This window comes from Panthera tigris, chromosome D4 (genome assembly GCF_018350195.1).
Source record: "Panthera tigris isolate Pti1 chromosome D4, P.tigris_Pti1_mat1.1, whole genome shotgun sequence".
NCBI lineage: Eukaryota > Metazoa > Chordata > Mammalia > Carnivora > Felidae > Panthera > Panthera tigris.
The window spans coordinates 86537108-86561667 of record NC_056672.1 but is presented as its reverse complement, the minus strand read 5'-3'; the positions used below and the strand labels follow the sequence as shown (position 1 = coordinate 86561667).

The following is a 24560-nucleotide window of genomic DNA, read 5'->3' as shown; positions in this document are numbered from 1 at the left end:
AGGACGCATAACCAACTGAATCACCCAGGTGCCCCTCTGTATTTTTAAAGTTAAATTTTATCAAATTTTATTTATTTTTGAGAGAGAGAGCGAGCACAATTGGGGGGGAGGAAGGACAGAGGAAGAAGGAGAAAGAATCTTAAGCAAGCTCCATGCTCAGTGCAAAGCCCGACATGGGGCTTGATCCCACAACCCTAGGATTGTGACCTTAGCCAAAATCAAGAGTCGGACACTTAACCAACTGAGCCACCCAGGCGCCCCTATTTTATTTTATTTTATTTTATTTAAAAAAAAAATTTTTTTTTAACGTTTATTTATTTTTGAGACAGAGAGAGACAGAGCATGAACAGGGGAGGGGCAGAGAGAGAGGGAGACACAGAATCGGAAGCAGGCTCCGGGCTCTGAGCCATCAGCCCGGAGCCCAACACGGGGCTCGAACTCACGGACCGCGAGATCATGACCTGAGCCGAAGTCGGACACCTAACCGACTGAGCCACCCAGGCGCCCCAATTTTATTTTATTTTAGAGAGAGCATGCACATGCAAGCTGGTGAGGGGACACAGGGGGGAGAAAAAGAGAGAGAATCTCAAGCAGTGTCCACGCTCAGCATGGAGCCAAAATTGGGGCTCAGTCCCATGACCCTGGTATCATGACCGGAGCTGAAATCAAGAGGCAGACACTCAAGCGACTGAGCCACCCAGGCGCCTCAGATTGTTCTGTTTTTTAGCTTAGTGGAGTAAAACATGAATGGATTCATTTGGTATATAATATGGTATAAGCTCTCTTATGTCTGACTTCTTTCGCTGAACACTGTGGGGTTCACCCAAGCCATTGTGTTAACAATAGTTTGTGCGTTCTCGTTGCCATTAGTATTTCGTCGGTGATTACACCGTAATTATTCATTCTAATGTCAGGGACATTCAGATTCCTTTCTGGTTTTGGCTACTCCGAATAATACTGCTGTGAACATTCTGGTCTGTGTCTTTGGGGGAACATTTATATGTGCACCTTTGTTGGGTGTGTACCTGCGAATAGAATTGCTGAACATTGAACATATGTGCATATTCAGCTTTGGTAGATAGTGTCATACAACATTCCATTACACTGTCGATGCACACCAATTTTCACTCCCACCAGCAGTGTGGGCGACATCCTGTTGTTCCTTCTTCACTACAGTACAGGCTTGGTGTTGCCTGTATTGTTGTTGTTTCCAGTTGAGCCATTGTGGTGGGTGGGAAATAGTATCTCATTGTGGTTTTACGGATTCTGATGAGGCTGAGCCCTTTTGTATATGTTTCCATATGTTCTCCGTCCCTTATGAAATACCTTTTCAAGTCTGTTGCCTTTTCAAGTCAATTTTTCAGTTGGATGCTATGTCCTTTAAAAAAAAAAAAAACGATTTTGGAGCAGCTGGCTGGCTCAGTGGGTGGAGCGTGCAACTCTTGATCTCAGGGTGTGAGTTCGAGCCCCATGTTGGGTGTAGAGATTGCTTGAAAAAAATCTTTAAAAAAAATGATTTGTAGAAGTTGTTTATGTATTCTGAATGTGAGTCCTTTGTTGGATATATTATTGGAAATATTTTCTAGGCTGTGGCCTGCCCTTTTTTTTTTTTTTAACTTTTTAAATGTTTTATTTATTTTTGAAAGAGAGACAGACAGCATGTGAGTGGACAAGGGGCAGAGAGAGAGGGTGACACAGAATCCGAAGCAGGCTCCAGGTTCTGAGCTGTCAGCGCAGAGCTTGACGCACAGCTTGAACTTATGAGCTGTGAGATCGTGACCTGAGCTGAAGTCAGACACTTAACCAACTGAGCCACCCAGGCGCCCCTGCCCTTTCTCTTTCTTAATGATATCTTTTGATGAACAGAGTCTTAACATTTTAAGGCAGTATGATTTATTTCTATATCTGGTTTCTGGGTTTTTTTGTGACCTATTTAAGAAATGATCGCCTACTCTGAAGTCATAAGATAGACTCCTGTGTTTTCTTCTAGAAACCTTATTGTTCTACCCTTCACATTTAGGCCTGTGGTTCGTCTCAGATTAATTTTTGTGTACGTACGAACAGTAGTTTCCTCACTTCAATGCAGATTGGTTTATCATTTTTTCCTTACGACCCTACTTAAGGAATCTTTACCTATCTCAAGGTCGTGAAAATAGTAAGGGATTTTAGGTTTTTACTAACAGTTTTATTGAGCTACAATTCCTATACCCTACAGTTCACCTATCTAACAGAGATAATTCGTGGTTTTTAATATATTCAGAATTGTGTGACTGTCACCACAATCAATTTTAAGATATTTTTATCACCCCAGAAGAAACCCCATACCCATTAGCAGTCACTCCCCATTTCCTTACAACCTCCTAGCCCTAGGCAGCCACTATTCTTCTTCTGTCTCCATAGGTTTGCCTGTTCTGGCTAGACACTTCATAAAAATGGAACCATACAATATATGACCTTTTGTGTCTGGCTTCTTTCACTTAGCATCGTGTTTTCAAGGTCCACCTGCGTTGGAGCAGTTGCCAATACCTCATTCCTTTTATGGCTGAATAATATTCCATCGTACGGATAGACCATTTTTGTTTATCCATGCATAACTTGATGGACATTTGCGTCGTTTCCACTTTTGGGCTATTACGAATAATACCAGTGTGAAAACATTAATGTACCGTTTTTTATGGGGACATATATTTTTGCCACTCTCAGGAGGAGACCTTTCATTCTTCTTTTTTTTTTTTTTTTTTTTTTTTTAAGTAGGCTCCACACGCAGCATGGAGCCCAGCATGGGGCTTGAACTCACAACCCGCGATCACGACCTGAGCTGAGATCAAGAGTCAGACACTTAACCGACTGAGCCACCCAGGCACACCAGAACCTTCATTCTTAATCATATATGATGAGATTCAGTGACAACACGTCTGTAAAGCCCTGGCATGTACTAAATGCTCACACAGTGACAGCCATTTACGGGTTAGGTTACATAGTAAGAGACACCCCAGTGTAGCTATTAATGAAAGCTCCTGTTATCCTCACCCAAGCATTGAGTCCCCAGCACACGCATGTCGGCCCACGGACACTCTGAAGGCATACAAATGCTTGGAAAAGGCCCCCTGCTCTTTGCAGTTCAAGTCACACGGAGATAGTGGCACAGCAGAGAGAGCAGGCAAGGAATCAGGAGCCTTGGGACGTGCCTCTGCCAGACTGCTAATTTGAGTGTGACATCCGGGGCCTCAGTTTCCCTACTCAGAGAATGGACCTAGGGCAGCCAGTGGTTCCGGTTCTTATGGGGGGACTCACTTAGCTTCTTCCTGTTCCACAGGCTGTGGTTCTGCCAATGATCCTGTGAGTGCCGGGGAGTCACCGCTGCCCCTAGGGGCTCCTGTCGTGGAGTGCCCCCCTCCCCCGCCTGTCCCCAGCATGGCGTCCGACACCCCCGAGTCCCTGATGGCCCTCTGCACCGACTTCTGCTTGCGCAACCTGGATGGCACCTTGGGCTACCTGCTGGACAAGGAGACTCTGCGGCTACATCCAGACATCTTCCTACCCAGCGAGATCTGCGACCGGCTCGTCAATGAGTGAGCAGGCGGGGGCCGGGGCACGGGCATGAGGCTTAGCATGAGCGCGTGTGGAGGCCCCGGGACCATCGTGTGCACCGTGCAGGGACGCGGCTGGGGATACATATGTGTGAGGGGGTGTGCACGCCCTTGGGTATCTGTGGGTGCAGGAGAACACCGGTATGTTCATAGCCATAAGGTTGTATGTGTGCATGTTGCTAAGCGTGTGGAGGGGTGTGCACATGAAGGAATGGGTGTGTGGACACACATGGGCTGCAGCACGGGGTGTGTTTGAGTGTGTCCCTGCACGTGTGTATTACATCTACAAGAGAGTATAGAAACTGCATGTAAGCGCAGGAGTTCTGTCCTGTTCCGCGTGCACTTGCCTGTGCCTGCAAACACGTGTCTGTGTACACGTGGGCACACACGCTTGCCCACTGGTGCACAAATAATGAACCCATGACCAGGAATTGAACCATTCAGAAAATCTTTGTGTGGGGGCGCCTGGGTGGCTCAGTCGGTTAAGCGTCCAACTCTTGATTTCATCTCAGGTCACGATCTCATGGTTCGTGAGTTCAAGCCCCGCACTGGGCTCTGTGCTGACAGTGTGGAGCCTGCTTGGGATTCTTTCTCTTCCTCTCTCTGCCCCTCCCCCACTCATTCTCTCTCTAAATAAATAAACAAACAAACTTTAAAAGAGAGAGAAAAAGAAAATCTTTATGTGGAGCCTCCAAGGACTCTCCGCTCTTAGAGGTTCCTAGCAGTAAGATGTGCGTTCACTCACCTCAGGGAGTCCAGTGCCCAGAAGAGAAATTGTTAGGCCAAACAGTTGCATATAAAAGCAAGAATCTGTGGGTGCACCTGGCTGGCTCAGTCAGTGGAGCGTGTGACTCTTGATCTCAGGTTGTGAGTTTGAACCCTATGTTGCATGTGGAGATTACTTAAAAATAAAATCTTTAAAAAAAAAAAAAAGTTGGAACTTGTATGTGACCTGAGGACAGAGCCCAGTTTGATTTTTTTTTTTTTAAACATTTATTTATTTTTGAGACAGAGAGAGACCGAGCATGAACAGGGGAGGGGCAGAGAGAGAGGGAGACACAGAATCAGAAGCAGGCTCCGGGCTCTGAGCCGTCAGCCCAGAGCCCGACGCGGGGCTCGAACTCACGGACCGTGAGATCATGACCTGAGCCGAAGTCGGACGCCTAACCGACCAAGCCACCCAGGCACCCCAGGACAGAGCCCAGTTTGTAATCATGTTCCAAGCATTTGAAGTGGGTCAGGCACTTGCTTGGATGCTTTGCAGACCAGAGTTATGTCCATTTTACAGATGAATAAACTGAACGCTGGGGAAGTTCTATTCCTCACATGAAGCTGCCCACGTAGTGAACAGTCAAGCCAGGATTTAGATTCCAGAGTGTTTGACTCAAAGCCTTTTCCACCAAACCAGGAATCTTACATTAGCTGACCTCAGCAGGGTTTTATTGAGTGCTTGCCCTGTACCCAGCTGGGATCCTTAAACTCCTTGGCTTAATCTTCCTGTTGGAAAGGGTCCTGGGAGGGGCTGATCAAGGAACCAGAAGCTGGCTTAAAGATGAGGAGTCTGGACGTGTATGTTTGTCATAGATGTGTAGGGTTTCAGGGGGAAGAGCTTGGAATTGGCTGTTGATAAGAGACCCCTTCATCACCTTTGCACCCGTGGTGCCTGGGGCCACTCTGTCACACCTGCACAGTGCTCGGGACCCAAATAGGTACTGTTAGAAAGAGGGGTTGTGGTGGGTAGGGGGGGTACCTGGGTGGCTCAGTGTGTTAAGCATCTGACTTTTTTTTCCTTTTAATTTATTTATTTTGAGAGAGAGAGAGAGAGAGCACACATATGCATGAACAGGGGAGGGACAGAGAGAGAGAGAGAGGGAGAGAATCCCAAGCAGACTCTGTGCTGACGCAAAGCTCAATCTCATGGCCATGAAATCACGACCTGAGCTGAGATCAAGAGTCAGAAACCTAACCAACTGAGCCACCCTGGGGACCCAAGTGTCCAACTCTTGATCTCAGCTCAGGTCTTAATCTCAGGGTCAGGAGTTCAAGCCTCACATTGGGCCTCTCGTTGGGCCCTGCTCTGGACGTGAAACCTACTAAAAAAAAAAAAAAAAAAATTAGTAAAAAGAAAGAAAGAAGGGCAGGGGATAGACGAGATGGAGGTTGCTGACCAGTGATGAGGGAAGGTTTCAGGGACAGGAGGGCTGGTGCTGAGCCTTGAAGGGAGAACGAGGGTCCCTGGGCTCCCCCTCAAGCCAGGCTTCCCTCCTTCCCAGGTATGTGGAGCTGGTCAACGCCGCCTGCAACTTTGAGCCCCACGAGAGCTTCTTCAGCCTTTTCTCCGACCCCCGCAGCACCCGCCTCACCCGGATCCACCTCCGTGAGGACCTGGTACAGGACCAGGACCTGGAGGCCATCCGCAAGCAGGTGAGACCCGCTTCGCCAGCCGGTGGGGATGGTCATGGGGAGGCTGCCTCGAGATGACCGGTGAGTCGGGGGCCGAGCCACGCGCCTCCAGCACAAGAATCCAGTGCGTCCCCGCCTCGTACACCCCCCTCCCCAAGCTCAACTGCGGCCCAGGCCTGGGGGCGGGAGGGCAGTGCCGGTGACGGAGCTGTGCCTGCTCCCAGGACCTGGTGGAGCTGTACCTGACCAACTGCGAGAAGCTGTCCGCCAAGAGCCTGCAGACGCTGAGGAGCTTCAGCCACACCCTCGTATCCCTGAGCCTCTTCGGCTGTGCAAACATTTTCTATGAGGAGGAGAACCCAGGGGGCTGTGAAGACGAGTGCCTCGTCAATCCCACCTGCCAGGTGCTGGTCAAGGACTTCACCTTCGAGGGCTTCAGCCGCCTACGCTTCCTCAACTTGGGCCGCATGATCGACGGGGTCCCTGTGGAGTCCCTGCTACGGCCTCTCAGCTCACTGGCTGCCTTGGACCTCTCGGGCATCCAGACGAGCGACGCGGCCTTCCTAACCCAGTGGAAAGACAGCCTGGTGTCCCTTGTGCTCTACAACATGGACCTGTCAGATGACCACATCCGGGTCATCGTCCAGCTGCACAAGCTGCGGTGAGCTGCCGGCCCAGAGCTCACTGGGGCGAGGGTGGGGAGGTGGGTGTTGGCAGTCCCGTGAGGCTTCGTGAGCCCCTGGCCGGGCAGAAGTGGGGATGAAAGAGACAGTCCCCTTCCTTAAACCCAGTGTTCCGGCTGCCTCAGGGCTATCCAGGGCTTCTGGGTCCCCGCAGGCTTTTTCCCAGAATGCCCTGGAGCAGCTGTGGCAGGGATGGCCCCTCCCCTGCCATGGGCTGAAGGAGCAGGGGTCCCTGAGGCGGCCCCGACCTGTGTCCAGCTCTGACCTGTGGCCCCCGCTCCAATCTCCAGACACCTGGACATCTCCCGAGACCGCCTCTCCAGCTACTACAAGTTCAAGCTGACTCGCAAGGTGCTGAGCCTCTTTGTGCAAAAGCTGGGGAACCTGATGTCTCTGGACATCTCTGGCCACATGATCCTGGAGAACTGCAGCATCTCCAAGATGGACGAGGAGGCAGGGCAGACTAGGTGGGGACCCACCTGCCATGGTTGCCGGCGGGGTGTCTGTCATTCAACAAGCATTTACCAAGTGCCCTTCTGCCGAGTCCTGTGCTGGGTGCTGGAGATAAAGAAACGAATCAGACCCTGCCCTCTCGAAGCTGTATGAGCCAGTGGGGACAGATGAGTCATATTAGGACGGTGATAAGGGAGGCACAGGGCTGTGGGGTTGCCCTGAAGATCAGGAAGGAGGCAGGAAGAAGGAGGAATGGCATCCACACTGTCCTGAAAGCTCTTTCTGAGTCTCCCAGGGGAAAGGTGTTCCGGCAGAGGGAACAGCATATGTAAAAGCTGGAAAGTGCAAGCTTGAGGAGTGAACGGGAAGTTAGGACACTCAGACTGGATAGAGACGGGGTGGTGGCATTAAGACGGCCAGCAGTATCCACTGTGCGTTAGTCATCACAGCAGATTAGGTGTCTTCTCGGTTTGGTTAGTTGAAAGATCTGATTCAAACCCATCCAGCTGTAATTGGCTGTAAGCCCTATCCTCAGCCATACTTTAGCGGGGTTTGGTCGATGGGCATGCCCCTTCATGACTGTTGGTAGAACCTAAGGGTGGCACATCCTCACCAGAATGGCGGGTAGTATTTCCCGAAGGTGGCTGCAACAGTGTCTCCCACCCCACATGTTATCCGATATGACCTTGGCACCCTTCCTTCAAGAGGTTGGGGGGGGGGTGGGTCTGTGTTTTTGCCCTTAAAAAGAGGAAAAAATAAAAAGGTGAGACTGGAGGGTCTAGAAGAGGGCCCCAAGTAAATGCCTAGCCACCCTCAGGGAGAAGCCCTTCTAAACGCAGGGCAGCCCCAGTCCATAGGCCACTGACCCCGGCATGCTCTTCCCCCAGCATCGAGCCTTCCAAGAGCAGCATCATGCCTTTCCGGGCCCTGAAGAGGCCACTGCAGTTCCTTGGGCTCTTCGAGACCTCCCTGTGCCGCCTCACACACATTCCCGCCTACAAAGTGAGAGGGAGTGGGGGAGGGGAGGAATAGGGAGCCCCTGGACGAGGGAAGGGGTTGGGCTGGGGGCCCCAAGGGGTCTGCCCTGGAGCTAGAGGCGGAGCTGGGATCCAAGGATCCCACCGCGTGGCATCTTCCAGTGGTTCTGAGCATGTTCCATTCCCAGGTAAGTGGTGACAAAAATGAGGAGCAGGTGCTGAATGCCATCGAGGCCTACACAGAGCACAGGCCTGAGATCACCTCACGGGCCATCAACCTGCTTTTTGACATCGCACGCATCGAGCGCTGCAACCAGCTTCTGCGGGCCCTGAAGGTCAGCCCTGACCCCAGGGGTCCTCGGTCTCTGGTCCATCCCTGCCTGGCAGGTCCTGGACTTGGCTGAGCCGTGTCCCCAGAGCTCCCGTCCCTCCTCCACTCGTCCTCCTCATCCCCAGGACATCGGCAGTCCTGCCCCCTGAACCCCAGCCCCACGGTGCCTCATTTGTCCCAGCACCGGCCTTGTCCCAGCAGCGTGGGGCTGCCCTAGTTTCTGTCCCCAACCCCTCACTTCTCTCAGAGAACAGAGTCGGGGTAAGCTGCACCCCAGAGGCCCATCCGAGCCCCCTTGCAGAGCCCTAGGCATGGCCCTGTACGACCTTAACAGGACTCGCCAACCCAGGCCCGCACCCTGTCTTCATACAGCTGGTCATCACGGCCCTCAAGTGCCACAAGTATGACAAGAACATTCAAGTCACAGGCAGCGCTGCCCTCTTCTACCTGACCAATTCTGAGTACCGCTCTGAGCAGAGCATCAGGCTGCGCCGACAGGTCATCCAGGTGGTGCTGAACGGCATGGAGTCCTACCAGGAGGTGACGGTGAGCCCCCTACCCGTGACGGCCCCGCATGCTCTGGCCCAGCCGCCCCTCTTCCTGCTCGCCTCGCGCCCCAGCCTCACCAGCCGGCTTGCAGTCCCTCAGGGGGCCGTGCTTGCTCTCACCCTTTATTGCCTGGTGCTGTACTGCCCCCCTCGCCACCCCCCTTACCCACGGCATCACTCCCAGACTCTGGGACCTGGCATTCAGGGCCTCTGTAACCCGGCCCCACCTGACCAGTCCGTCACCACTGCCACCCTCCACCCAGGGATCCTGTTCTCCTGTCCCTGGGCCTCCACTCATGCTGACTCCTCAGCCCTTCTGTAACACTTTGCTGGGAGGTAATTTTTTTTTCCCGAGAGCTGCTTTTATTATACAAGTAACAAAACTATGGGGGCACCTCGCTGGCTCGGTCAGTAGAGCATGTGACTCTTGATCTCAGGGGTGTGAGTTCAAGCCCCACATTGGGTGTAGAGGTTACTTTTAAAAAGTATACGTTTCTGGGGGCGCCTGGGTGGCTTGGTCAGTTAAGCGTCCGACTTCGGCTCAGGTCATGATCTCACGGTCTGTGAGTTCAAGCCCCGCGTCAGGCTCTGTGCTGACCGCTCAGAGCCTGGAGCCTGTTTCGGATTCTGTGTCTCCCTCTCTCTCTGCCCCTCCCCTGTTCATGCTCTGTCTCTCTCTGTCTCAAAAATAAATAAACATTAAAAAAAAAAAAAGTATACGTTTCTAAAAAAGAAAAATAACAAAAATTTCTACTGTAGAAAAATTATAATTACGGATATAAAGCAAAAAAAAACCCCATAATCCCACCACCCAGAATAGCCACTGTTGCTGTTGAATACCTGTTGTTCAAGATTTAGCCTGTGCATGTTTACTTAGTAAATGGGATCATTCTGCACTCACTGTTTGTATCGCGTGGATTTTTATTTCAACAGTGTCTTCCGAATGTGAACATTCCCATAATCGACCAATATTTTTACAACCAGAATTTCTTACATAATGTTTCTCTTATGCTCACAAAATTAAGACATCTAATGCTTAGAAAACAAACAAATTCAAGCACAGCTGACCTTTGAACAACACAGGTTTTAACTGCGTGGGTCCACTTAGATGCCAATTTTGACAAAGACAGTGCAGTGCTATCAGTATATTTTCTCCTTCTTATGATTTGCTGTCTTTTTTTTTTTTTTTTTTGAAACTTCGTTTTTAAAAGCTTATTTTTTTGAGAGAGCACGTGCGTGCTCTGGCTCATGCAAGCAGGGGAGGGGCACAGAGAGAATCCCAAGCAGGCTCCCTACTGTCAGCTCAGAGCCTGACGCCGGGCTCGAGCTTATAAACCTTGAGATCATGACCTGATCCGAAATCAAGAAGTCAGTTGCTTAACCGACTGAGCCACCCAGGTGCCTCCCCCGCCTTATGATTTTCTTACTAACGTTTTCTTTTCTCTAGCTGACTTCGTTGTAACGCTACAGGATATAATACACATAACATGCAAAATATGTGTTAATCAACAGTTAATGTTATCACTAAGGCTTCAGGTCGACAGTAGGCTATTACTGGTGAAGTTTGGCGGGGAGTCAGAAGTTGTATGTGGATTTGCAGCTGTGCGGCAGCCAGGGATGGGGGGTTTGGGCCCCTTAACCCTCAGGTTGTTCAAGGGTCAGGCGTACTATGAAAACGTGTCAACTACGAAATGAAAGTTGTTCACAATCCAGCTCTCCTCCACCCCACAGCTGGGTTTAACCATTGTTTTGTAATCGCTGGTGCCCGAATGGTGTTCAGTGTCCTCATCCAGGGAAGGTCGCTCCGGTGCTGACTGTGTGTTAGAGCTGGGAGGCGGTGGCCAAGCCCCATCCCCACAGAGTGGCAGGACGGGCCTGCCCAAAATGTCTGGGCTGCAGGTACTGAATCAGCGCCATGGTTGAATAATTAGGTTGCCTTTTTTATTTTTTGCTATACCAAATAAGGCTTTGCTGACCATACTTAATTGATTATTCTTATAATACGTGACTGGGAATTGCAGGGGCAATGGGTAGGTGTATTTTCAAAGCACTTGGGATGTATTCTCGAATTATCCTCCAGAAAGGCTATGGTGGCGATGTAGCCTCTGCAGGGAGGAGAAGGCCCGCTCTCCCACTGCCTGCCAACTCCAGACTTGAGAGCGACTGATACACTGAGATTGATTTTATAATCAGGTCAAAGGGGTGTCTTTTTTTTTTTTCTTGACAAAATGCTCGTTGAAGATCCCCAAATTAATAAACTCTATCAAAGAAATGAAAATTAAAATAACAAGAAATTACATTTCATCTTGAGAGACCAGTGATCCCCAACGTTGACAAATGTCAGGGGAGAGCACTTTTGCATGCTTCCCACTGGTGAGGTATGAACCGTACAGCCTTTTTGGAAGGCAACTGGCAGAATTTGCCAAAACTGTAAATGCACCTGCCTTTGGGTCTAGGTATTCCACAGTTGAAATGTTTTTAGAAGGAACCAGAATGTTAGCAATAGAGAGACCTAGAAAAGTAACATACAGTCCACCCACACAATGGGATATTATGGTCAATCTGTACGCCCTAATGTGGAAAGATGTCCAGTGCATGTTGATAAGTGAGGAGAAGTTTCGGACCAATATGTATAATATCTTTTTTGCCTTTCCTCTCCCCCAAATATATATATATGTATATATATATATATACATATATATATGTATATATATATATTTGTATTTACATGATAGAAAAATCTAGAAGGACGCACACCAAACTTTTAATAGCAATTTCTTCTGGGGAATAAAGGGAGAGACTAATTTTGCCCAAATAGTACTATTTGAACTTTTTACGGTGAGTAAGTATTGCTGTCGTAACTGAAAAAAAAATTTTTCTCAAATTAAAAAACATATGTGTTTTTGGGGAAAAAAAGACAAAGAGTTAACTAAGGGTGGTACCCTCTAAAGTACGATGATCTCCCAAAATCTAATGAGAAAGGATGGCAGCAAATTAAATTATAAGCAAATGCCCTGCGAATACTTTAAAAAAAAAAAAAAAGGCCACAGATAACACAAAAAGAAATAGAAGATGCCAAGCAGCTTGAGGCCTCCTCCTCTGCCGGTGGGTCTGTAAACTGGTACGGCCACTTTGGCAGATAGTCTGGTGCTACCTGGTAAAGTTGAAGACGTGCACGCCCCGTGGCCCTGAAGCCCCGCCCTGGCGCCTGTGCCGTAGAGAAGCCCATGTACGTGGAGGCTGGGATGCGTGAACCAGACACTGAAGCTGCCGAGCACCGAAGCCCCCCTCGGATGTCCACCAACAGTGGGATGGACGAATAAATCAAAGTACCAGACCGCAACGGAAGGATGAATGCTTTTCAGATACTTATAACAACACCGTTGACCTGGCACACTACGGTTGAACGAACATAAGCAGGATGCTAGAGAATGTTCCATATGGAATAGCAGGGATAGTAGTTCTCTCTAGTGGGGAGGAGGGCTTCTGATCAGGAAAGGGACCTATGGGGATTCCCGGGTGCTGGCAGGGTGGTGACAAAGTTGTTGGAAAGCTTGTTTGCTTCACACGTGCTTGTAAAAAACTATACATTTGTGTTTTATGCCCTCTTCTGTATGAAGATTATATTTCATGGTTTTGTTTTGTTTTGTTTTGTTTTTTAATGTTAAAAAAAAAAAAAAAGCCCTGTAGTCTCCTCTTTCAGAAAGCCTTCCTGGACCAGCACAGCTCTGGCTAATCCCACACCTCTAGCGAGCCCCTGGAGTCCAGCTCCCGAGTCTGACCCTGACTGCTTCGCTTGTCTCCCGGCCCGGCCCCAGGTCCAGCGGAACTGCTGCTTGACTCTCTGTAACTTCAGCATCCCCGAGGAGCTAGAATTCCAGTACCGCCGGGTCAACGAGCTCCTGCTCAGTATCCTCAACCCCACGCGGCAGGACGAGTCCATCCAGCGTATCGCCGTGCACTTGTGCAACGCCCTGGTCTGCCAGGTGGACAACGACCACAAGGAGGCCGTGGGCAAGATGGGCTTTGTTGTGGTGCGTGCCCGCGGGCTGCACCCCCTTCCCTCCCTCCCCGCCTTCCTCTTCCACAGCCCCCCTGCCTGCCGCATGAAGGATTGAGGCCAGACCCAAGGAAGAGTCTCCTAACCATGAATGTAGCTCATGTGCCTGGAGATTTCCTCCGCCTGGAACACTCTGGCATCTTCTCTCGGCCCCTCCATCCGTCCATTTGGTCCCACTGTCCAAGCTGCTCCTGGCTCCTCAGACCAGGTCCCCTGTTAGGTCTTTCTGACTGGGGTTAAATAAGCCTCCGAGGGACTGCCTGCTTCACTTTGGCCTCCCCACTGGGTTGTGATTCTGTGGGGAAAGACACCGTGCTTGTTCCCGCTTTCGTGGTGACATCCCCAGCTCTTCCTACTGTGGTACCTGGCGCACAGGGGGGCGGATAAGTATTTGCTCGGGAATGGGAGGAAAAAATGAAGCAGAAGCATCTAGTTTCTTCATCTCACTTATTGCTGGCTAGGCTGGAGCCCACACAGGGGAGGGCCAGGCCCAAAGCTACGTTGGGAATCGGGGTCGAGCCAGGACTAGCCCCCAGGCCTCCTAATGCTAATGCCAAGTCTGTGGGTTGCCCTTCTTCAGACCAGATAGGCGAATTTGGTCTTGTCAGGATGGATTAGCCAAGAACGGAACCGCTGTGCTGACTCTCCCTCCATCTTGGTTCTGGGAGGGACATGGTAGCTCTTGAGCCCTGGTCCCCTGCAAGTTCTCTTCTCTGCCCACAGACCATGCTGAAGCTGATTCAGAAGAAACTGCTAGACAAGATAGTAAGTCGAGTCTTCATGAAGCTACTTTGCCCCTCCCTTAGCCCATGAGGGGACGGTCTGCCCCTGGAGGAGACGCTTATTTTGTTAGGGGATGCCCTCATGGGTGCTGGGAGCCCGCGGGGCCCTGCAAGCGGGCCGTGCTGAGCCCTCCGTTGCCTTCAGTGTGACCAGGTGATGGAGTTCTCCTGGAGTGCCCTGTGGAACATCACGGACGAGACGCCGGACAACTGCGAGATGTTCCTCAACTTCAATGGCATGAAGCTCTTCCTGGACTGCCTGAAGGTACTGCCCATCTCCAGCGGCAGCGGCCTCCTTGGCCACCCACGTGGCCGCTCTTCTGTCCCCAGGCCTCCCACCAATCATATCTGCCAGCAACCCCTTTCCCCAGAGTTCCTGTGGGAGGTCTGACTCACAGGCCCACCCCCTCTCTTAGAGCCCTCCCTCCAAGGGAAAACCCAGCCCCATCCGTCTTGGCAGTAATTTCTAGGCTGCCCGCAGTCCAGCTGGGGACCACTGAGGTATCAGCTGGACAGAATTTTGTCCAGTAGATGGCTTTATTTTATTTTATTTTACTATTTATTTGGATGGTATTTTTAAGTAATCACTACACCCACCATGGGGCTCGAACTCACAACCCCAAGATCAAGAGCTGCACATTCCACCCACTGAGCCAGACAGGAACCACCAGTAGGATGGTCTTTTTTTTTTTTTTCTTATTTGTTTTTTTTTTAAGTGTGTTTGTTTACTTTTATTTTTATTTTTTTAATTTTTTTTATTAAATTTTTTTTTTTAACGTTTATTTATTTTTGAGACAGAGAGAGACAGAGCATGAACGGGGGAGGGGCAGAGAGAGAGGGAGACACAGAATCGGAAGCAGGCTCCAGGCTCTGAGCCATCGGCCCAGAGCCCGACGCGGGGCTCGAACTCACGGACTGTGAGATCGTGACCTGAGCTGAAGTCGGACGCCCAACCGACTGAGCCACCCAGGCGCCCCTATTTTTTTAATTTTTTTTAAACGTTTATTTATTTTTTGAGACACAGAGACAGAGCATGAGTGGGGAAGGGGACAGAGAGAGAGGGAGACACAGAATCTGAAGCAGGCTCCAGGATCTGAGCTGTCAGCACAGAGCCCCATGCGGGGCTTGAACTCACGAACCATGAGATCATGACCTGAGCTGAAGTCAGACGCTTAACTGACTGAGCCACCCAGGCGCCCCAAAAGTGTGTTTATTTATTTTGAGACAGAGAGAAAAACAGTGCGTGAGCAGGGGAGGGCAGAAGGAGAGGGAAAGAGAATCCCAAGCAGGCTCAGCACTGTCAGTGTGGAGCCCATCGTGGGGCTTGAACCCACTAACCATGAGATCATGACCTGAGCCGTAATCAAGAGTTAGATGCTTAACCGACTGAGCCATCCAGGCGCCCCAGAATGTTCTTTAAAAACAGGGGCTCCTGGGTGATTCAGTTGGTTAAGCATCCGACTTCAGCTCAGGTCATGATCTCACGGTTAGTGGGTTCAAGCCCCGTGCTGGGCTCTGTGCTGACAGCTCGGAGCTTGGAGCCTGCTTGAGATTCTCTGTCTCCCTCTCTCTGCCCCTCCCCCGCTTGCACTCTGTCTCTGTCTCTCAAAAATAATGTTAAAAAAAATTGGGGGGTGCCTGGGTGGCTCAGCTGGTTAAGGGTCCGAATTTGTGGTTCGTGGGTTCGAGCCCCATGTCGGGCTCTGTGCTGACAGCTCAGAACCTGGAGCTTGCTTCGGATTCTGTGTCTCCCTCTTTCTCTGTTCCTCCCCCATTCACACTCTGTATCTTTCTCTCTCTCTCTCTCAAAAATAAATAAAGATAAAAAAATTTTTTTTTAATTTAAAACTCATCCTGGGGGTGCCTGGCTGGCTCGGTCAGTCGGTAGAGCATGTGACTCTTGATTTCAGGGTCGTGAATTCAAGTCCCACACTGGGCATAGATCTTACTTTAAAAACAATAAATAAATAGTAGCAATTATTAAACAAATAAATAAAACACACTCATCCTCTATTTTCTTGCTCTAGTTTCTATGAAGTTTCCCTTAAACTAATATTTTGAGCTTTGGCAAATAGAACCTTGTTTGTCCTATTTGCAGTTTTATAGGTCAGCTCTCCACTCAGCCTTTGATTTTGTGGCAAGGAGTCCCCACCATTTTAATCCCGTATAGAATGTACCCAGGACTGTCCTAGGTGCACTAGATGGTATATGGCCAGCCTATTGTTCCCCTTCTTTGTCCAGTCGGAATGGCCAGACAGATACCCATCAAGTTTCTAGGTTAACAATACCAGATGCTAATTAAGTACTAATTGATGTGGCCCTAATGGCTCTCATTTTGTCAGGAATTCCCAGAGAAGCAGGAACTGCATCGGAATATGCTAGGACTCTTGGGGAATGTGGCAGAGGTGAAGGAGCTGCGGCCCCAACTAATGACTTCCCAATTTATCAGTGTCTTCAGGTTAGTATTTCTTTCCTTTCCCTTTTTGCCTTTGCTGCCAGGATGCTCAGAGCTCTTAGTCTATGCTGAGTTGGGGTAATTGCTCTTAGCCTAGGTTTCTGTTAGAAATGTCACCGATGGTTTCTTTCAACCCTCCATAATAGTCCTCTTGTAACTGTATCTTAAGCGATCTCAGATCCTAACTTTTAGAAGTCACCTGGGTATGGATAATAGGTGATAAATCAGCAGTGCATCTGGCATCTGGTTTGTAAGCTGGGGTCCAGCCGCTGGGGTCTGAAGAGGGACTTAGAGGGGTTTTTCTCTCCTCTCGGCAGCAACCTGCTGGAGAGCAAAGCTGACGGAATTGAGGTTTCGTACAATGCCTGCGGTGTCCTCTCCCACATCATGTTCGACGGGCCTGAGGCGTGGGGCATCTGCGAACCCCAGCGGGAGGAGGTGGAGGAACGCATGTGGGCAGCCATCCAGAGCTGGGACATCAACTCACGGAGAAATATCAATTACAGGTGCGGAGTGAGGAGGGGTGGGGCGTGCGAGTGGGGACCGTTCGGAGACAGGATGCTCGTTCCCAACAAGGTCTGGTGAGAACTTACCTTTCTTCTAGTTGGGGTCGGGCCTCCCTGAGGAACAGTCCACACAGGGCACACATCTCACCCATAAAGCTTGGTGCGTGTTTCATGCACCTCAGCACCTGCGTGAACCCAAAGTTTCCTGCCTACAGACATTTGATACATGCATATCTGTGGGAAGAAAAAAGGAGAAGAAGAAGAAAAGACAGACGCACAATAGGAAACAAAACAGGAACCGTTCATGAGCTCAGTCCCTGAAAGGACCTCTACTCACAGTCTAGCACCCCTCTTCCGGCAGTTTCCCTCTGCACGGATTTAATTCTGTGCAGTCCAGTGGGCATCAAGTCTTCCTGTCTTGTGACTGAATTTCCAGCCACAGGGTATGGGACTCGATCACTTTCTATGTGCAGATGGGCCGTCTTGTACTGACTGACGTCGACGCTGAAAACCCGCGTTGGGAGGAAGGGGCTCATGCTTGTGGCTTTGCCAATTACCGTCATTCCCAAGGAGAGATGGAGTGAATCACTGGGCCAGGGCGTTTGCACATACATTTTTCAGGCTTTTGGACCATGAGTCCAGATGGCGCATAGAAGGCCCTTCTAAGAAGTGTAGGGACGTCTGGGTGGCCCAGTGGGTTAAGTGACTTCAGCTGGGGTCACGATCTCATGGTTCATGAGTTCGAGCCCCACGTCAGGCTCTCTGCTGTCAGATGGAGCCCGCTTCGGATCCTCTTTTCCCCCCGCCTTTCAAAAATAAATAAACACACTTACACCAAAAAGGCCGTTCTAAGAAGTACAGTCACGCTTCTGTTTCTCAGGGGACATCTCCCTGCCTCCCCCAAGACTGGGTCTTTCCTTCTTGCCAAGGCCTCTGTTTCTGCACCACCTAATCTGTGTTCCTCCTACCTCCCTTACGTGCCCATGCTCTTGACCTCTCTTACAAGGGAGCTCCCTCTGTGGAGCCTGAAGTGTGCTGATGGGCCAGATGCCCCTGAATCTGTTGTATCCTATTATCCTGTTTGTGGCTTGTCTCTAGGACCCTCCGGGGAGGAGAACCCTTCAACAAGAGAAGATGCACTCCCCCAACCCCTGGCATGGGATGTGACCTTGATTTTTCTTTCTACAGGTCGTTTGAGCCAATTCTTCGTCTCCTTCCTCAGGGCATCTCCCCTGTCAGCCAGCACTGGGCCACCTGGGCCCTGTACAACCTTGTGTCTGTCTACCGTGAGTACCACTCGTCCTTTGGTCAGACACAGGGACGCTCCCCTGGCTGCAGGCAGACTTGCCCTCAGGGAATTTATAACCGGGTGAGGAACACTAAGAGCACACAGCCCTCTTCTTTCCAGAGTCTTTGGGACGCCCCAGCATAATGGCTGGCCTGGCCTCATCACCAGAAGCAAGCCTGGCAGGCCAGATACCCCATCCAGAGCTCCCAGACAGCTTTCTTAATGCTTCCTGCTTCCAGACAAGTGACTAGTCAAAAATCTCCATGCCTTCTGGAAGATGGAGTAAAACCAACCCAGACAGAGAACTAACCCCTGAGGAAACAGACTTCCCAGGGAACAGGAGAGAACTTTAAAACAAACCTAACTTAATTCCGCAAAGAGAGTCCCAGCCTCCCATAGAAGCGCCTGAACCGTCCTCTGCCCGGTGGCTTTGGGTGGAGGACAGAGTTGCAGTCCTGGGAGACCTTGATGACAGGCCAGGTTTGACCCTCGTTGTCTTTCTTACTGGTCATGTGACCTCACACGGGTTATTCAACCTCTCTGGGCCTCGGTTTCCTCATGTTTAAAATGGGATAAAAACAGGATTGCTGTAAAATGAGACATGTGACGTGCTTAGGACAGTGCTTGGCCCATACCAGCTCTCCAATAAGCATTCGCCTTTTTCATTATTACTTGAGGCTAGCTTTACCAAAAAATAGTACCTTCCCTCAAAAAGCAGTGTAGTACAGAGGAAAGAGCCCTGAGCTGGGACCCCCTTGGACAAGCCTCTGTCTCTCTGAACCTCAATTCTTTCATCTATAAAATGGAGGGCTAAAAATAGCTCCTACTACATAGAGCTGTGTGTGTTGGGGGTGGGGGTGGGGGGCCCACTGAAATGCCCGTGTTCTCCACAGAGTGTAAAGCCCTGGATACCGAGCACTAGAATGTTCTTTATCGGCATGAACTGTGAACCCAATAATAGGAAGGAGTGGTAATTTCAACCTGGCTGGTCACCAGTATCACCTGGTGGTATTTTGTTAAAAATGCAAATACAGGCTCCTGGGCCTGTTGAATCAGAATCCCTGAGGACAGGGCTTAGGAATCTGTATTTTTACAAAAGTTTCTCAGGGATCGGAAGCCACTGGTTTGGGTGACATTTCCCATTAGGGTGAGCCGTGGAAAGAAACGTGACTGCGTACCAAAGTAGCCTTTTCCAAGGATTCACCCCTTGCTCCCGCATTGGGCCCAGGAACTCAGGCCCTTGGGGGTAGGCACAAGCATGGCTCCTCCTGGGTGCAGCAGTGTCCTCACCAGGCTGGGTCTTCACCTCACCCCTCTGGGAGGGCAGCCCTCACAGCAAGGGTGGATTCTGGGCCACAGGTTGCGGGAAGACCTACCCTGACCACCTGCTGTCTGCCCTCCCGCAGCGGACAAGTACTGCCCCCTGCTGATCAAAGAAGGGGGGCTGCCCCTTCTGAAGGACATGATCAAGATGGCCACCGCTCGGCAGGAGACCAAGGAAATGGCCCGGTAAGAGACGGGCAGTGTTTCCACTTGCAGCCTTGGTTTGGGGGAGTGGGGGACACTGCGGGGAGCCCCCCCGGGGGCTAGGAATGGCTGAGATTCCCAGGGGCAACTCAGGAGTTGAGTGTGGAGGTGGACAGTGTACCAACGTCCAGCGGGGGCCTCCCTGAATGTCATTTTGGCCAGTGTGGCTGGAAACTAGATCATCAAGCTCCGAACAGAGCATCATTGCCCTCGTCTGTCAGCTTCATTGTCTTTTACTCCCAACGAATCCTGTCCTCTCATTACTGGCCCTTAGCAAGTCAGGTCGAAATCATCATTATTTATTTATTTTTTAAACATTTATTCATTTTTGAGAGACAGAGAGTGAACAGGGGAGGGTCAGAGAGAGGGAGATGCAGAATCCGAAACAGCTCCGGGCTCTGAGCTGTGAGCACAGAGCCCAATGTGGGGCTTGAACCCACGAACCGCGAGATGGTGACCTGAGCCGAAGTCGGAGGTTTAACCGACTGAGCCACCCAGGCCCCCCAAAATTCATCATTACTTTTGGCTAAAGACCTTCTAACTAAAGAGAGGATGCAGTGTGGTAGAGGTCACTGTAGAGACCTGGCAGGCAAGTGTAAGTGGGTTTCCAGGTGTGAAGGCCCTGCCCATGGCAGAGCTTCCGGGCCCGGCTGCTGTGCGGTTTTCATGACTCTGTCTGACCCCTCAGCAGCCCTGGTCCCGCACCCGTCAGCGCATGAGCGGCTCTCGGGGATCCTGCACATGGCAGTCAGCAGTCCTCGCTTTCTCCGGGATCCATTCCAGAAGGGAGCCTGCTTGCATTTGCCCCAGCTGTAAACACGGTGTAGAACCAGGAGCATCAGGGAGGAGGGCCTGGAGCTCAGAGGCACCCAAACAAGGACTCCCTGGGCTGCTGAGGGCCGTCTGTTTCTGCAGTTTCCTGTGGCACAGGCACTTCATAAACATTCACGGACAGATTTGTCTGAGTTTGAGAATGGTAAAATGAGTGGTTCTCAAACTTAATCTCCCTAAAGAATCACCCGAAAAGATTGTTAAAAATCTACAGGCCCACCCTTTCTTTCCCAGTGGGTCTGGGAGCTATCAGCAGGGATCCCAGGAGATTTGAAAAGCTGGGTAAAACTGGCTCATAAACCTACCCCGGTCCCTTTGAGCATCTCTGTAAGACCTGAGATGTGTATCCGAGCTAGCCGGCCCATCTGAAGCAGGTGTGAGTGACACTAAGAGGGGGAGCTCAGGAGTCACTCCACCCATCCTGCCCCTGTCCTACTCTGGGCGCCTCTTCAGCATATGGAGGCTGCCGTGAACACGGCTCCCGGCCCCTGACCGACCCAAAGGCTTAGTGTTGAATGGGAAGGCCATCTGGGTCCAGGGTGATTCTAGTAGGGCAGTGGTTCTCCAGGATCAGCCCGGGGCGGGCGGGGCGGGGGGGGGGGTGCGAGAGACCGGGGCCCTGAGCGCCAGTGGTAGTTCCTGACCGCTGCCCTGGGCCTGGCCTCTGCAGGGTGTCAGGGGCCCTCGTGTAGGGACGGTTGCCCTGGCCCCCACCCGGTCGCCTCAGACCTTCAGGCGAATCTGACACGCAGGCAGTTTGGGGTCCACTGGTAGACTCTGGGGAAGAAAAAGGCCCGGGTGTGCAGGGGGAAAGTAAAGAAGGAAGACAGTGCTCAAGAAAGGAGCAGCGGGTTGGGAAGGTCAGGCCTGAGCCGATGCAAGGGAGCCCCTAAGCGCAGAGGCTCTGGGGCTGAGGGGGGTGGGGAGGAAGGGGGGAGCACAGAGCACCGATGGTATTTGTGGCCACAGGGACCGTTGTCCTGGGCGTTCCTCACGGGTCGGCCGCCCCGCCAGCCCCTTGAAACGCATCACCTCAGTCAGCATCAGCATCACCGCTGACATTCGCTCACAAATACAGCAGCCTCGTCAGCTGGGAGGGGCTGGGCCCAGCCCACCCCGAGGCCGCCCCCTGATCCTCTCTCCCCCACGGTCTCCAGCAAGGTGATTGAGCACTGCAGTAACTTTAAAGAGGAGAACATGGACACGTCCAGATAGAGGCCTCCGTCCCCACGGCCGCCACTGCTCTGGACCACGAGGCCAGGAGGAAGCTCTCAAGCAGCCCAGCGGGCAGACCCCCACCGGGGAGCCTTCCGCTGGATGAAGGGACACAGGGGGACTTTTGCACAACCGACGCTTTTCCTTAACATTAGTGAGATATATATATTATATATATATATTATATATATATATATTATTTTTTTTGGTTAGGAAGTGTGAAGTTTTGTGTGTATGATTTCTGTACAAAAACAAAAGAAACACTCCCTGAGTCCTCGCAGCTTCCTTGGCCATTCTCAAGCCCCAACTCCAAGCCTTCATCGCTGCCACTCACTCTTGCCCCCCACCCCCGACTAAATGCCTCTAACGTTGTGAGAGTCCAGTCCTTTCCCAGTGACCTCAGACCCTGGCCTCACTTCCCATGAGGAGAGGCAGCAGGCTTTTAACAGCCCACTCCAGCACCCCAACCCACCCCCCAAAGCCTGAGAACCCCCTCTGGGCTCCTGGGTGTGGCTGATGGCGTTTGGGATGAAAACTAGCCCCACTGGGTCTCCCAAATGCCTTGGTGCTCCCGGCCGTGGGCCATCTGGGGCGAGGAAGTGAGTGCTCAGGCCCAGGCAGCCCCGGCCCCAGAGGACCCTCAGGAGCGGGGCTCACAGCGGCCCCGCTGTTCTCTGGCCGGGCCTGCCTGAGGCCACGCTGCTACGGAGGCTGCCTCCTGGTCTCCCACCAGGTCCCAGGCTACTGAAGGCCCCAGCCCAGGGCTGGTCAGAACTCCGGCAGATTCCACTGCCTCTTCTGTCAAACAGATTCAGCACCTGCCCCAGCCCTGGAAGCCAGCACCTCTGGGACCGGGGCTTGCCCCTCACTCCCCAGCCCTTCGCCTGCCCGCAGTACCCATGGTGCCCAGGCACCCCACCAGCAGAACTGAGCCGGCCTCATTCGCCTCCCCCACCCGACCCGCCCCGCTGCCTGGAGGAGCCCACCTGTCTCTCTGTGAGGCGGGAGGTCCCCACTCCAGCCGGACCCGCAGCAACAGCTAACTGCCTCCAGACCAGCACCGGGCACAGCCTGCAGTGGCCCCGCGTGGCCCTTCCGAGCCTCTCCTCCCTGTCCCCAGGCTTTACCTCGGGAACCTCTGTGCCGTGTTTCAGAGAAGTGTGAGCCGCAAATGTATCTCGAAATATCTTGTGGTCCTCCCTTGATGTAACTCCGAATTGCTTCTCGTGAGACAGGCGGTGGTAAGGATGCCCTTCCGGAACAAGGCGCTGGGGGAGCAGGGCCGACTCTGCAGGCTTCCCTTCGGGGATGACCTTTCTTCCTTCCTCCTTCCCTGGGCCTGTTTTTGGATTCTTCTAGCATTTCTGCCTCCAGGCAGGACAGGCTGGATGAGCAGCCCCCGGGAGAGGCACCGGCCTCCCCTGAAGTCTGTCCCTGCCAGCCCTGGGAAGGGGCCGGCCGCCCCGCGCTCCCCCAGCTTGGCAAACAGGCCACATCTGCCCCTCCCTCCATGCTCACATGGCCTGAGCCAGACCCTGGGCAGAGCTCACATTGCATTGCTTTACCACCTGGGGCCTGAGTAAATGTCTGTACTTTGGGATGTCACAGAAATACATTTTTGTGCAAAGTGGAGAAGAGCAGAGTGTCGTTTTTGCAGAAGGGATGGGGTCCGGAGAGGGGCTGTGGCCAGTCTGGGCCCTGGGCCTAGCGAAGGGACCTGCGACAGGGAGGGTACATCGGGTCGATCTGTGTGCCCGGCCTGGAGGCCCTGTCAGCTGCAGCCTGGGGACAGGTGGCAGATCGGGCTGAAGTTCCTGCCTCCTCTGCGTTCTCTCCATGCCCCCGTGCCGACTGACACTGGGGTACAGCTGGCAACAGCCCAACAGGGCCCCTGCCCAGGGTGGTTGCGTCTGATTGTAGAGACAATGTTATGTGTGAGATTATGCCCCGGCTTGCGGGGAGCAGGGAGCAGAGAGGGCGCCCCTTGTGGGCTGGTAGGAGTGGAGGGGGGTCCCGGGGAGACTGGAGTTAGCAGGACAACAGTGCTGCAGGGACAGAAGAGCTAACATAGTTTCTGATAGCTCAAGGCCGCAGCCCTAAGATGACCCCGGCCCCCCTTGTTTTAGCCCCCCACACACCCCGTCTTAGAGCATTTACTAAAAAGGGCCTACGGTTGCGAATCCTTCTGTTCCTTTGAAATGTATTTGTATCATCTACAACTCAGGAGACCTGAAAGCCATTCCTTCAAAGGAATGTTTGGCCTTCAAAGGGTAATGCTCAGGAAGGATCAGGCCCCCGTTTCCTGGTCCGTGTGGGAGGACAGGCACCGAACTTCAATTATTGCCAGCTAGCACACACAGCTGGCCTAATCAGCATTTACACTGAGCAACCCTTTGTAATTTTTCACTTCCCCCAATCTGTTCAAGCCACTGCTGTTCCCTCTCTCCACTCCCTCAGGCTCCCTTTAAAACACCCAGTCACCTGGGCGTTCAGAGCCGCATTCAGTTCGCACAGCAATAACATATTACTGATAAAATCTGTCCTTACCACTTCAGTGTCCGACTTTGTCTCTGACACCAGCACAGGGCCTGACTCCTGGAAGCTTCAGGATTAGTTCCACTCAGCACATTAACTCACCTGTTGCAGTAACCAAGATTGACTTACACGTGAAAGTCACACGACTCAAATACCTACCCAGGCTAGTCAAAGGTGGGAGGGAATTCACTGACTGATGCAACTGGGGACCTAGAGTTCATCTCAGCTTCAGGGACAGCTGGATCTGAGGGTCCAGTCAATGTTGCTAAGATGTCTCTCACTCCCTCTTTCGTTACTGCTTATCTCTATGTCTCTATAAGGTGGCTTCATTCTCCTGCCACAGTCTGTCTCCACATAGTGTAAAGACAGCTGCCAG

At 51.8% G+C, this 24560-nt stretch overlaps 1 protein-coding gene across 3 annotated transcripts in view; it reads left to right on the top strand.

Annotated features, from left to right (window-relative positions):
• ZER1 (zyg-11 related cell cycle regulator) overlaps window positions 1–23279 on the top strand; it is a 32105-nt gene extending 8826 nt beyond the window's left edge. For 2 of the 3 annotated variants that reach the window (XM_042963362.1, XM_042963363.1), the window contains exons 2-16: window positions 3317–3572; window positions 5864–6014; window positions 6218–6654; window positions 6967–7143; window positions 8017–8131; window positions 8295–8441; window positions 8810–8983; window positions 12804–13019; window positions 13769–13810; window positions 13973–14092; window positions 16170–16285; window positions 16600–16788; window positions 17977–18074; window positions 19483–19585; window positions 21592–23279. In XM_042963362.1, the coding sequence (XP_042819296.1) occupies window positions 3415–3572; window positions 5864–6014; window positions 6218–6654; window positions 6967–7143; window positions 8017–8131; window positions 8295–8441; window positions 8810–8983; window positions 12804–13019; window positions 13769–13810; window positions 13973–14092; window positions 16170–16285; window positions 16600–16788; window positions 17977–18074; window positions 19483–19585; window positions 21592–21649 (2301 nt within the window). In that variant the 5' untranslated portion in view covers window positions 3317–3414 and the 3' untranslated portion in view covers window positions 21650–23279. The remainder of the gene's footprint in view (window positions 1–3316; window positions 3573–5863; window positions 6015–6217; window positions 6655–6966; window positions 7144–8016; window positions 8132–8294; window positions 8442–8809; window positions 8984–12803; window positions 13020–13768; window positions 13811–13972; window positions 14093–16169; window positions 16286–16599; window positions 16789–17976; window positions 18075–19482; window positions 19586–21591) is intronic. The other variant, XM_042963364.1, reaches the window with a different exon arrangement.
• Window positions 23280–24560: the final 1281 nt, after the last annotated feature.